The 13,735-nt window shown below is 47.0% G+C and overlaps 3 protein-coding genes across 4 annotated transcripts in view; all 3 read right to left on the reverse strand.

Annotated features, from left to right (window-relative positions):
* LOC121651305 overlaps positions 1–13,735 on the reverse strand; it is a 543,600-nt gene that overhangs the window by 160,961 nt on the left and 368,904 nt on the right. The window lies entirely within an intron of this gene.
* psmd3 (proteasome 26S subunit, non-ATPase 3) lies at positions 1,483–8,237 on the reverse strand. Its single transcript, XM_042003595.1, has 12 exons — positions 7,929–8,237; positions 6,222–6,412; positions 5,986–6,126; positions 4,912–5,048; positions 4,650–4,840; positions 4,468–4,571; positions 4,279–4,393; positions 3,179–3,298; positions 2,999–3,102; positions 2,761–2,916; positions 1,851–1,901; positions 1,483–1,738 (listed from the first exon to the last, which is right to left on the reverse strand). The coding sequence occupies exons 1-12, from the start codon at positions 8,107–8,109 to the stop codon at positions 1,661–1,663; spliced, it is 1,569 nt and encodes a 522-aa protein (XP_041859529.1). The 5' UTR covers positions 8,110–8,237; the 3' UTR covers positions 1,483–1,660.
* Positions 9,265–12,726, reverse strand: LOC121651627 (leucine-rich repeat-containing protein 3-like). The gene is made up of 7 exons (XM_042003969.1): positions 12,702–12,726; positions 12,535–12,586; positions 11,555–11,814; positions 11,354–11,479; positions 11,113–11,277; positions 10,052–10,130; positions 9,265–9,970 (listed from the first exon to the last, which is right to left on the reverse strand). Exons 3-7 carry the CDS (start codon positions 11,723–11,725, stop codon positions 9,750–9,752), a joined length of 762 nt encoding a protein of 253 aa, XP_041859903.1. The 5' UTR covers positions 11,726–11,814; positions 12,535–12,586; positions 12,702–12,726; the 3' UTR covers positions 9,265–9,749.

Genomic DNA, 13,735 nt, shown 5'->3' on the forward strand with positions numbered 1-13,735 from the left:
GAAGCAGACTCCTGTCTCTGGAATCTGGAATTTCTTCAGGAGGGACATGTGTTGACACAGATGAGGAAGGAGGTGATTAATGAAGCAGGTCATCGGGTTTCATCACTTCTTAGACTGTTTCCATGGAAACATGACGCCTGGAACAGAACCCACATTAACCATGGAACTGTGTGTGCGTGGCAACTTCCTTCTGGGTGTGTTTATGTGTCATCATGTGTGCTCTTTAAGAAATGCTGGAAACATGATGAGTCAGCAGATTGTTCTGCCTGGTTTCCCCATCTTAACATTTTATTCACTTTCTAGAATTCAGGTTTCATCACATTTTAAAACATTTAAAGCGTCAAACATCAAGACGTCAGACAAAAAAATAAACTATAGTCCAGGTTCTATGTCTCAGTTCTTTCCTCCGTTTGAAATGATGAGAACCGAGTCGCAGTTTTGATTCGTTCAAATCATGCTGCTGCACCACAAAGACCTTCGTATTAAAACGGCCTGAAATGCCTGCATGAGACGAGGACACAAAAGATTCATCTCACTCTTTAAAATGAATAAAAACTCAACATTTTAATTCATTAGGATCCAACACTTGCAGGTGTAAATATTCCTCACATTCCTACATCAGCAGCAGCTGCACTTTTCTGCCAGACGCACCCAGTAAAACCAGCTTGTTTCCAGCGGGTCGGGTCCCAGTTTAACGTGATCCTTCCAGTTAATGGAAACTGGTCAGTAAACGCCTCCTTCAGCTAGTGGAGCTGGTCTGAGGAGGTCACATGACTGGGACAAAACCAGGTCTAAGAAGCTCAGACTGGGACAAAACCAGGTCTAAGAAGTAGAAACTGGGTTCATGACATGTTCCTGTTTCTCAGCATGTCCAACATGAACCTTATAGAAATGTGTGTTATAGACCATGACTCTCCACCGTGTGTGTAACGTCTTTAATGTGTGTGTGTGAGAATTATTCCTGCTGATCTACAATAAAGTGCAGAGAAAAGTCAGCAGGTGAGGCAGCAGTACTCTGCCTCACCTCCAGGGGGCGTAGTTTCATGCTGGTGGATGAATAGTGAAATAAGAAGCTCTTTTTGTTCTTACAATGTAAATGTGACTCCAGAGGAGTCGGTGCCTCAACAGCCATGAACCCACCGCATGTCACTGATCTCCATCAGCTTTCTTTGTTCAGCTGCTGAGAAAATGAAGCTCTCGGTTTGCTCTCTTTTCCTGCTGCTCCTCTTTTCCACCATCCACTCGTCAGGGCTTCCTACGTTCCTCAGGACCTCCACATAGCCAGGCTATGTAAGCCTCGCTGGGATTAGCTCAGCTAGATGCAGCTGGAATGTGTTAGTGGAACGAATGAGCCTTAATTCAGAGCTGGTGTTAGTTCAAGCAAAGCTTTCCTAATACAGCCTGGCTTTCTGTAGCTACGCTGGTGGAGCTCCACCCAGGTCATCTGGGCATGCATGTGTGACAGGAGACAAACAAACAAACAGTGTAAACAAAAACAGTTTTTATTTGTCTTAGAAACAACCAACAGCCTCAGAGTTCAGAGCTGCAACATCATAGCAGGAAACAAGAAAAAAAGATAGAGGGGGATTGTGGGTAATAGCGCATAAGCTAACATATAGCTACTTCCTGTCTACACAGGAAGTCAGTGTGGAGGAGGGGCTTATGGGAAGCTGTCATCATCGTCTTCGGCCATTTCTTTGGCAAACTCCAGATCCTGCTGCTCACGTTCTCGACGCTCCTGAAGGCACCACACAGATGAAACAGGATTGGTCAAAATAAAATACAGGTAAAAGATAAACAGTGGTTCCCAACCTGTGGTCCTTGGCCCCATAAAGGCCATGGTCTATTACCTCTGCTGACTCCAGGTCCTTGTTGTAAGCTTTAGGAGGAAACCTCATGGCCTGCAGAAAAGACACACACATACACACATCATGACCTTCATCCTCATTATTATTATCAACATCATCATCAGCACCCTCATTCACATTACCATTCCCATTATTATCATTACTGTCATTATCACATCCTCATTATAATCATCATCATCCTCATTATCATCACATCCTCATTATAATCATCATCATCCTCATTATCATCACATCCTCATTATAATCATCATCATCCTCATTATCATCACATCCTCATAATCATCATCATCCTCATTATCATCACATCCTCATTATAATCATCATAATCCTCATAATCATCATCATCCTTATAATTATCATAATCACCATCCTCAACTATCATCATCCTCATTATCATCACATCCTCATTTTAATCATAATCATCCTCATAATCATCACATCCTATTTATCATAATCATTATCATCATCCTCATTACTATAATTACCATCATCCTCATTACTATAATTATCATCATCCTCATTGCCATCATAATCCATCTCATTATCATCATTTTTTATTATGTCCTTTTTCTCATCATCCTCCCCTCTCACTCCCTACTTTTTCCTCTCGTCCTTTCTTCTCTTCTTCCTCCTCTTTATCCTTTTCATTCTCCTCCTCCTAGTCTTCATCGTTTCCACCCTCTATCTCTCTCCTCATTCTTCTCTCTTCTACCTCCTACTCTTCACCTTCCTTGTCCTCTCTTCCTTCTTCCCCTCTTCTTCCTCCTCCTTTGTCTTAGAACTCTCTGACTCAAACATCTGATTTTTCCTCATTGTGGATGTGGATAAAACCAAGGCTGTTTTACACACTGAATCACCATGGCAACCAGGTGGCGAGCAGGTGGGCCATTACCTTGACAGACATGTTGTGGATGTCCAGGCAGAAGGAGATCCTCTGGTGGAACGCCAGCTGAGGCTCTCTGGTTCCATAGATGTCCATTGTCTCCTTTGATTGGACAAAGCCCTTCTCATGGTTGATGCTGGCCTCGATCACGCCGTCACGAATGGCCTGTAACAGTCAGGTCACATGACTGCCTGGTTAGACGCCGCCTACCAGTCTGGACTGAGAATGATGGTTAAATCCTGGTTACCTTGGCAACGATGAACTCTGCATCCTCCGGGCTGTCGAGCTGCAGCTTCTGAGCGATGTCGGCCAGAGAGATCCGAGAGTACGACAGGCTGATCATACGCACACCTACACAAACACACACATCGTCGGATCAGAGGCTTCGCTGTGATGTCACAGCAGAGGTAAGGTGTAATTGGCTCACCGGTCTTGATGACGTTGTGTCGCAGGCGGATGATGAGCGTGTACGTCCCGTCTGTCTGGAACTTCTCTCCAAACTGTTCCAACACCTGGTTGAACTTGGCCAGGTTACCTGTCCTCACAGCTGGAGCACGCACACACACACACACATTGCTGTGAGACTGAACACACTCCAAACACAGAAATCTGTACAGTTCATCAGATCAGATTCAGAGCATCTCAGGGCTTCCTGTCCCGGTTCTGTCGTTGCTGGTCACATGACCTGGAGGAAGCTGTGGTCATGTGACCAGTCTGCCGAGCCCTGATTGTTGCAGATTCAGAGACCAGAAGGCCACCCACAGATGATCCATCTGACTCAGAAACCTTCATCTCTGATCTGAATCAGGACCAAGAGTCTGACTGGTTTCCATGAATAAACTCAGAGAGTGGAGTCACCACATGGGGGCGCTGCAGGCCGGCCTGCCGTGGAGCTTCAGTAGAAGACAGACGTGGGTGGATGGTGAAGACCCTCCTAACAGGTTCAACCTAAACTAGTCTGCAAGACCGGACTGGAGACGCTTTCCAGACCACTTGTGTAATAGCCAGACCATTTAATGGCTGAATCACAAATCTGATATAAAAACATAAACGCTGCTCAGTCCCTTAAGATTTAGATACTTTTACTAATAATCTATAATCCTCTATAATCTAATAATCTATTTTCTTCTGAATTAAGATCATTTTAGATTCCAGTGAACAAGTAAAACTAAATAACTAACTTGATAACGAGACAACTGTATCCTCTAAATCAGAGGTCACTAACAAGCGGACTGCGGTCCAGGTCCGGATCCAGAACCTGTCCCACATGGACCCGGAGTTAAAATATAAACCCTCTTTTAATGGATTTACTCGCAGTTTGCGTTCCAAACAACGTGGAATCAGCTGCAGCTTTACCGTCAGCTGATGGTTAGTTGTTCTGGTCTCTGAACAGTCACCCACTGCTTCAACTCAAGCGTGTTAACCACCACAAGGTGGCCATGACGGCCCGTTGGGCGTCGGCCATGACGGGCGGCGGCCATGACGGCCCGTCGGGTGGCGGCCATGACGCCCCGTGCAGGTACTGACCCTGGGTGAGCAGGAAGTACGGCATCAGGGATCTTTTGAGTGACGGCTGTCTGAACTGCAGCCTGTCAGGAATCTCTCCCAGCAACAACTCCACCACGATCAGCAGCTTGTGGACCTGAGGACACACGGAGACATGCGATCAACAGCTGCGAGGTCACGTGACCCTGTGGTGCGTGGGTGTGAGCGTACGGTCTGTTTGAAGCCCACGGCGGTGTGCTGCGGCGCCTTCCTCAGAGCGTTGGTCAGGGTCCTGCGGGCCTCCGTGTACTCCAGCTGGATGGCCTTGATACGACCTGCAGGAGGTCACATGACACTCAGGTTAACGCTCCTAGGGGGCCGTATCGGCCGGCAGGTGAGGGCAGGGGTCTCACCTGTGTAGTAGAGGTACCTGGCCCATTCGTTGTTGTTGGCGAGCTCGGGGAAGATGGACTTGGACACCAGCTTCTCGGCCTGGTCGTACAGGTTGAAGTGGAGGTAGTTCCTCAGCAGCAGGTTGAGCAGCACGGCCTGCCCGTCGGCGTCGTGCCGCAGCGTCGCCGTACGCAGTCGGGTGTGTAGAAAGCTGGGGGGCGGAGACACACGGAGGTGAGGGAGGGCTCAACGAGCAGCGGGAGGAGGGGGACGGGGGTTTACCTGCGGATGGTGTCCAGCTGGTTGAGGAACTCGTAAACTCTGGCGTGGTAATAATAACATTTAGCAGCGATCAGGTCCAGAGCCCGGCTCTTCTTGGAGCCGATCTTCTGCAGCAGGTCATCAGAGACCTTCTGGGCCTGGAACAAACACAGAGAGAAGCGCGTTGGTTCGGTCGTCATTCATCAGCAGAACAGACCCAGGAAAGTCCGGATACCCTGAGGACTCCGAGACCAGTTCACGGCCTGCATTTAACCTTTTTATACCACCGTCCCATGTTTGTTACCCACCGGTTTGCTTTAGTTTCTATAAATGGAGAAGAAGGAATCATGTGCTTCATTATATGACATCTGTGGAGCTTTTCCCTCTCGCCCTGTAAAAAGGTGCAAAGGTGGTTCAGTCCACACCTGCACCAGGTATTTCACCTGCCAGCCACCGGACTGACTGATCACACAGCCACGGGAGGAAGGAAAGAGGAGGAGGGATCTGGCAGCCAAACCCTGATCTGGTATCAGCATATTAGAAGCAACACGAGTGACGTGTTACCTGGAGTTACCTGGAGCGTCGGCATGTATGCAGCAAGATGGCCGATGTCATTTAGTAACCGTACCCGCACTAATTAACATCTGACTACATGTTCAGTTTTACACTAGTCAGATTACAGGATTCAAGTTCAGGAAGAGACCCAGGATCATTTCACTCTGGTTCTGTTTGGGCCACGTTTAACCAAGCCTGGTCCACTTCCAGGGATAGTCCGGTTTGTCTGGATCAATGTAAACACTCATTCTCCTCTGGTTCGAACCAAAGAAGCCAACCCCGGCGGTCTCCTGGTTCGGACCAAAGAAGCCAACCCCAGGGGTCTCCTGGTTCGAACCAAAGAAGCCAACCGCGGGGGTCTCCTGGTTCGAACCAAAGAAGCCAACCCCGGGGGTCTCCTGGTTCAGACCAAAGGAGACATCTGATCCAGTCTTTTCATAAACTGTCCAAACGTCAGGGTCTGTGTTTTCCGGACCAATGAAAGAACAGATGGAGGACAGGTGTGTGATAAACAGCTGATGGGAGGGGGGAGTGACAGACCTCGGTGTATCTCTTGTTGTTGGTCAGGTGGACCACCAGCAGCAGCTGCAGGTAGGACTCCACCTCTGGCAGCAGAGGAGCCGACGCCGCCTTCCCTGTCCTGGGACGAAACTGGACATCTCCGTCCGCCATCTCCATCGGCTGGGACACACAGAGACGGGACAGATCAATACTTCTGGGCAGAACTGCATGTGTTAACCTGCAGGTGGTTCAGAAGTGGCGCTGCGTGGCTTCACCTCCTCCAGGAAGCCCAGCAGGAACTCTCTGGCGACGGCGTTGCTGGTGAAGAACCCGCAGACGGCTTTGTGGAGGACGTTGGCGTTGAGGCGGCGGCTGGTGGAGGGCAACGCTCGGAGGGCACGAAGAACGAAGCGAGGCTCCTTCCCTGACACCGCCTTCTCTATTTGCTTCACATGCTCCTTGATGTCTGAGGGGAGGAGATCAAGAGGCTAAAATGATGTAGAATGAATGTATGAATAGATATAGCAGCATAAAGGTCGACCAGAAGAAGAAAGCAGAATTTATTACTAACAGAACTTTGTAGAAATAACACACAGACCAACAGTGACCAAACCTTTTCTCATCTCATCGTTCTCTCAAGTCTTGGCTTTCAGGAGAAAAAATATTGTTATTGAAACAAGCACACAACAGAAACTATTTCCATGTTTCCACTTTTTCCTCATTTCCAGTTATTCCTGCTACTATTTACCTGCTATCCTCACTAAACCAACTCCAGCTCAGCTGCTTTGTGGCGCCACCGTGCATCAGAAACGTCTTCTTGGCTTTATTCCAGCCATAGAGGAGCATTATTTTTCTTCTTTTCACACACACATAGAACTTTCTGCTCACTGGTTGATCTTTGGCTGCTCCTGATTGGACGTTACCGTCAATCTAAGCTCTCTGATTGGTGGAAAGTCTGACAGGAAGTGGCTTCATCATCATGTCCAGGTCTAAATAGAGGTCTCTTAGCAACATGGTAGTGATGGTGATCTAACGGTTAAATCTGACATACTGAAATGACCTGAGACCGTCTGGTCTGACCCCCTCTAGAAGATAAAATTGTTTTTTTATTATTTTTCTCTACATCTCCTGATCAGAGGTCATCCGAGTTTTTCTTTTATTAAAAACTGATCTGACATTATTGATGTGATTTACAGCCTTCATTAATGTCACCATGTCGTCTGAGACCTGAACTTCCTGATTATTGTAGGTTCTGTCCACGTGGCGAGGAGTTCAGGTGGTCACCTCTGGGTCCAGGTGGTCACATCCAGGTCCAGGCGGTCACCTCCGGGTCCAAGCGTTCAACGTTTGAACCTGAACCGCATTAACCATCCGTGTTTCTGGGGAACGACCTGAAGCCTTGAATCATGTACAACATCCCTGATATGGACCTGGTTCAGCGTGGAGGCGAATCACATGTCAACCATCATCTGGTCCACTCCTGGTAAAGCCACAACATTCCAGTCCATGTGGTCCAGGTTTGATGAGACTTTACAGCTGGGTCTCATGAACTGATCTCAGAGGAATAACTGGTTAAGAGGTTTTCAGATTTAAAAGAAATTAAGACTAAAGATCGAGTCCAAATGAAAACCAGAACCTGAGTCACATCTGGAAACGGTTTTACAGTCATTCAGTGACCGCTAATGAGCACAAAAAACACGGTGTTAGCCAACAGTTCTGCGGTCTTATTATTTACCACGACCTGGTTTTGGGTCTGGACCCGGGCCAAGAGTGAACCTCGTCTGATGTGTTTATGGACAGAAAACATTAAAATAAAGTTAATCTGAAAGCCGTCTTTCGATGTTTACATTATCGGAAACATTCAGTAGCTAGCTTCATGCTAACATGCTAACCCCCGCAGGTGTAACGTTGTTATCGGTAACCCATCCCAGCAATAAACCGGTTCTGGTTCTAACCCCCCGGGACAGTTGGAACAGTTTTACCCTCCAGTGTCAGGCTGTCTAGCTCTTTGGGCTGCTTAGCCGCGTTAGCCGCCTCCTCCTCCGGCATCTCCACGTCCTGGGGCTCCGGGGCCGCGTCCTTCGCCTCCTTGGACTTGTCGGACTTGGAGTCCCGGTCTCGGCCTCCGGCCTTGTCGCGCCGCTTGGCCGCTGTCTCTTTCATGTTTCTGGGGGTGAACGGTTCGTTTAACCCGGTGTTTATGAGCAGAGCAGATTCACTTTATCCGCACAATGACTGGACAGTATTCAGCGGTGCGGGGGATTGTGGGGAACCCAGACCAAAGCAGCCGCGGACAGAAGGAACAGCGCAGGCGCAAACAATCGATACCAGATTAATCAATCCTGCGACGACTCAGAGAATAAAAACATGGGGGGGACAAAACAAAACAAAACAAAACAAAACAAAAAAACGAATTAAAAAATAAATTAAATTATTTTAGTTGACTTTATACATATTTTCACAACATCATTATTATTTGGATTGATAGACTTTATTTTTTTTTTTTTTTTTTACATTTCAACATCTCTCTTTTTTTATCTTTTTGTTTTTTCAATCCTTCTAACCTCACTTTGAATTGACCTGTCTGTCCTTATATACATCCCTTTTTTAAGATGTTGGACGTCAGCTTGTTCCCCATGTTCTGGACCTACAGACAAAGTCCATCTATCCATTTTCTGTACCCATCATTTCCCATTCAGGGTCCCCGGGTTTTTGAGGGGACAGGTGGGGACCGTCCATTACAAGGTCAGAACAGAGATGAAACCAAGACAACCACCAGAACCAACCACCTTACTGCTTTTCTTGTCCAAAAGAAAATAAAAAAAGCAAAGAAACATTTCCATTGTTTTTTTTGTCTTAATGCAAACTTTAAAGGGGTTGCAGTTTGATTCAGTTGAAGGTTCTCTGATGTTCACAGAAGCTCAGTTTCAGTCCAGACTAAACCAGATCCCACTGGTTCTACGTAGACTCTGTAAGCAGATGTGGTACTTGATGCTGACACTGGCGGTTCTGACTGTTTAATGTCGTGTTGGTTCTGGACGTGGAGGTTCCAACCCGCTCCTTCAGCAGATCTTTTCATAGATAATCAGTATGTCTTCTCAGATGATCCTGGACCTCAACGGGGGGGCAGGACGTTCACTTATTTGGTTTCTTTTCTCAGGTTAGGAGGCAGTTACCATGGTAACAACTCATTTCTGGTTATCAGGTCAGAGTCTTGGTAACATTCTGAGTGTCAGGAAAACTTCAGGGATCCACTCAAGTCAGCAGAAAAATCAGATCTTCAGAGACTTCTTGTGTTCTTTAAAGACCTGAGGAGGGTTCACGAGTTCTTATTAATTATCTGGACTACAAGGTGGACGTGTTGGTCCTCAAGATTTATTTGATGATCTAAAAGTCTTCACAGAGGTTCCAGAGGAGGCTCAGATAGTGGTGGGGGGACTGTCACAGGTCATTTTAGAGTTTAGAGGTCTTTACGGTTTATTTGGTTGTCAAAGGCTCTGAGTCTCTGAACATCTTTGGATTTTAAGAGGTTTAAAGGAGGACCAGAAGAAGTTTTAAACATCTTGTGCCACTCAGGAGTTCTACTAGATCTTTTAGGAGGTCTTAGGATTTCATCCTCAGGTTCTGGGACTTGATGGAGATCTACAGTTATCAATTATCTCCAACCTTCCTGTTAATCAGAGAAGGTTGAAGACTTCTTAAAGGTTCTTCAGGAGGTTCCAGGGATCTCTGGTACAGTTCTAGGTAAATTCTATGAATATGAGGAAAGATCTCTGGACTCTAAAAGGATCTTGAGGACTTCTTTATCTGGGTCTAAACGGATCCCGGCTCTCCAGGAACTTCAGGTAGTCCAGGTGTCGGCGAGCGAACACCTCGTTGTGACGGATGTAGTAGATCAGGTAGAACATGAGCATAAGGAACCAGAGGAACATGGTGACCAGTGTCACCACGTCGGTGGTCCTCCTCACAGACTCACACAGATCCCAGTCCTCCACCAGTAAGACCAGTGGAAGTCCGACAGCTCCTGCAGCACAGACACAAACAACCAGTTCACAACAACAAAGTAGAGAAACATCTGGACGTTCTGCTGGGTTCTGACCCGCACCAAGGTTTGGAAGGTCCGACGTCTGACACAGGACTTTCTCCACAGAAGACCGGTCCAGATCCAACCGAGGCACCGCCATCTGGACACAGACAGGAAGTCAGTGATGCTGACAGAGTTCCCTCACCACACCTGGACAGGTCGGTCTCATCTGGACAGGTAAGTCTCACCCACCGCCTTCGTCTGCTAGCAGGTGTTGATGGACTCACAGGGACGAATAGGACTCACAGGGACAGGTAGGACTCATGTGGACAGGCAGGACTTACAAGGACAGCTAAGACTCACAGGGACAGGTAGGACTCACAGGGACAGGTAGGACTCATGTGGACAAGTAGGACTCACAGGGACAGGTAGGACTCGCAGGGACAGGTAGGACTCATGTGGACAGGCAGGACTTACAAGGACAAGTAGGACTCACAGGGACAGGTAGGACTCACAAGGACGGGTAGGACTCATGTGGACAGGCAGGACCCACAAGGACAGCTAAGACTCACAGGGACAGGTAGGATTCATGTGGACAAGTAGGACTCACAGGGACAGGTAGGACTCGCAGGGACAGTTAGGACTCGCAGGGACGGGTAGGACTCATGTGGACAGGCAGGACTTACAAGGACAGCTAAGACTCACAGGGACAGGTAGGATTCATGTGGACAAGTAGGACTCACAGGGACAGGTAGGACTCGCAGGGACGGGTAGGACTCATAGGGACAGGTAGGACTCACAAGGACGGGCAGGACTCATGTGGACAGGTAGGACTCACAGGGACAGGTAAGACTCACAGGGACAGGTAGGACTCATGTGGACAAGTAGGACTCACAGGGGCGGGTCGGACTCACAGGGGCAGGCAGGACTCGCAGGGACGGGTAGGACTCACAGGGACAGGTAGGACTAACAGGGATGGGCAGGACTCATGTGGACAAGTAGGACTCACAGGGGCGGGTAGGACTCACAGGGGCAGGTAGGATTCGCAGGGACGGGTAGGACTCACAACGACGGGTAGGACTCATGTGGACAGGTAGGACTCACAGGGACAGGTAGGACTAACCTGAACTGCTTGGACTCACCTGCATGCTGCAGTCACAGTGCCAGGGGTTGTTGGTGAGGTTGGCCTGGACCTGCAGCCCAGTGAACACGACTGGGTCCAATGTGGTGAGCTGATTGGATGATAGGTCCAGGTAACGAAGAGAAGACGCCACCTGAGAGAAACAACCTGCTTCCAGGGAGGAGAGCTGGGACAGGAAACAGGAGGTGAAGGACAGCAGGAAGTGTGTATGGTTTGTTAACAGGTGTGAACGGGCGGGTCACCTGGTTCTGAGACAGGTCCAGTTCTTCCAGCAGGAACAGGTCCGAGAAGGCGGAGGCGGGAAGGGAGCGAAGCAGGTTTTTATTCAGAAACAGACGAATGGTGTGATTGGACAGACCGACCGGTACCTGCAGAGACAGACACACCTGAGCAGGTCCTGGTCCTGGTTAAACTAGGCCTTAAACTTGGTCCTCATGGCGTACCTTAATCAGTCTCAGACCACTGCAGCGGACCACCAGTCCTCCACCCGCCGCCTTCGTCTGCTGGCAGGTGTTGATGCAGGAGACTCGGTTGCCATGGCGCTGCAGAGCCATCCCATAAAACGATGATGGGACGGACGATGGAAGGATCAGGAGGAAAAGGAGGAGGAGCATCGTCTCTGATGGCTGCTGCACTACAGAAGAAGAAGGAAGCCACAGGTGTTAACAGACACGTCTTGTCACATGATCCGCTGCAACGCCGCCTGATTGGACGAACAAAATGAAACAGGAAGAGATGAACAAAATAATCCATGACATAATTAATCTATTAATTAAAAAAGGCCTGACAGTGAAAATAAACTAGATGTAAATATAAATAAATAATAATAAAAATAAATAAATAAATTATTTATTGATTCCAGTTACTAACTTTAATTTAACGAACATTTCTGATCAATTTGATCAGATGATCATGGAACAACAGAAATCTGTGATCTAAGAGGAAACAGAATCAAAGCAGTGAAGAGAGAGAGATTAAAGAAAAAGAAGAAGAGAATAGAACAAAGGGATGAAGATGATGAGGACGAAGATCAAAGAACAGATTAATGAAGAAGTTAATCCCCCCGCAGGGATTAAAATGTAGATTAACAACAGAAAAAAATCAAAGTCTTTCTGTTTTCTCTACTAAAACAAACTGGATGAAATGAAGCAGAAAGTGAAACATGGCTGTAGGTAACCGTGGTAACCATTCACCTGGTTACCATGGTTACACATGCTGCACATTTGACTGCTATCCAGCTGAGTCTCTTCTGACTGTTTCTCTACTTCTTCAGATGTAGTAAATCTGTCCTGAACTCTCAACCAGCCAAACAAACAAACAAACAAACAAACAAACAAACAAACAGCGTCTGACTGATGATCCATCTGATGGTTTGTAACAACAGTGTCAACAAACAGACAAACAGCGGGATGGTTGTACTCACGCTGCTGGACACGGAGGAAGAGAATGAAGTCGTTGGACCGGGACGGAGACAGCTGGGGAATAAATAAATAAATAAATAAAGAACGGGTTGTTGGTGATGACGTCAGTGTGTGATCTGTGATGGACTAATCCATCATCTCATCCTGGTGCCTCAGTTTTATTTATTACCCCTGAAATGCTTCTGACGTGGTCTCTGATCCATAAACACAAAACAAACGTTTACTCAGGAGGAGCACCAACGGTTTCCTGCTGCCTTGTCTTTACGATCATTCTCTCCTTTCAGGTGGTGCTTTTCCTCCAGATGGTGTTTCTTCCATAGGTCACCTTCTCTGTGGTGATGTTGCAACAAGGTGTCTTTATTCCCACTAAAGATGGAAAACGTTGCTCAGGTTTTATCCCAGTTAGGTGACGTTCATTCTTCCCGTCCTCTGAAGAGGAAGAATTCTACATTTATTTTACAATAAATCACCTTTGGGTCAAAAATTCATGATTAATCATCAATGACGTCCTCCAGCCTGTGTAGGAAAATCTGCTTCTACTGATGATGATGATGATAATGATGATGATGGTGATGATGATGATGATGATGGATGACAATTATGATGGTGATGATGATGATGATGATGGTGATGATGATGATGATGATGATGATGATGGTGATGGTGATGATGATGATGGTGATGATGATGATGATGATGATGATGATGATGATGATAATGATGATGATGGTGATGATGATGATGGATGACAATTATGATGGTGATGATGATGATGATGATGGTGATGATGATGATGATGATGATGATGATGGTGATGGTGATGATGATGATGATGATGATGATGATGGTGATGATGATGATGATGATGATGATGATGATGGTGATGATGATATTGATGATGGATGACAATTATGATGGCGATGATGATGATGATGATGATGACCAGCTAAAACATAACTTTTAAGAGCTTTTTATTCTGTTAAAATGCTTTAAATGTTAAGCATTTGGTCCTCTGTGATTGTTTTAAAGTGCTTTGTAAATAAAGTTGGATTGGAGGCATGAGGCAGTTGGAACGAGGACGTCTACAACCCCACACAGACAGCTGGGTTTCCTTCTGCTTCCTTTGTTCATCATCCGTGTTCTGCTGTTTGTCTCTGAATGAAGTTTAAACGTGTGAGAACAGCGGCCTCTGGTGGACGTCTG

This window comes from Melanotaenia boesemani, chromosome 2, assembly GCF_017639745.1.
Source record: "Melanotaenia boesemani isolate fMelBoe1 chromosome 2, fMelBoe1.pri, whole genome shotgun sequence".
NCBI lineage: Eukaryota > Metazoa > Chordata > Actinopteri > Atheriniformes > Melanotaeniidae > Melanotaenia > Melanotaenia boesemani.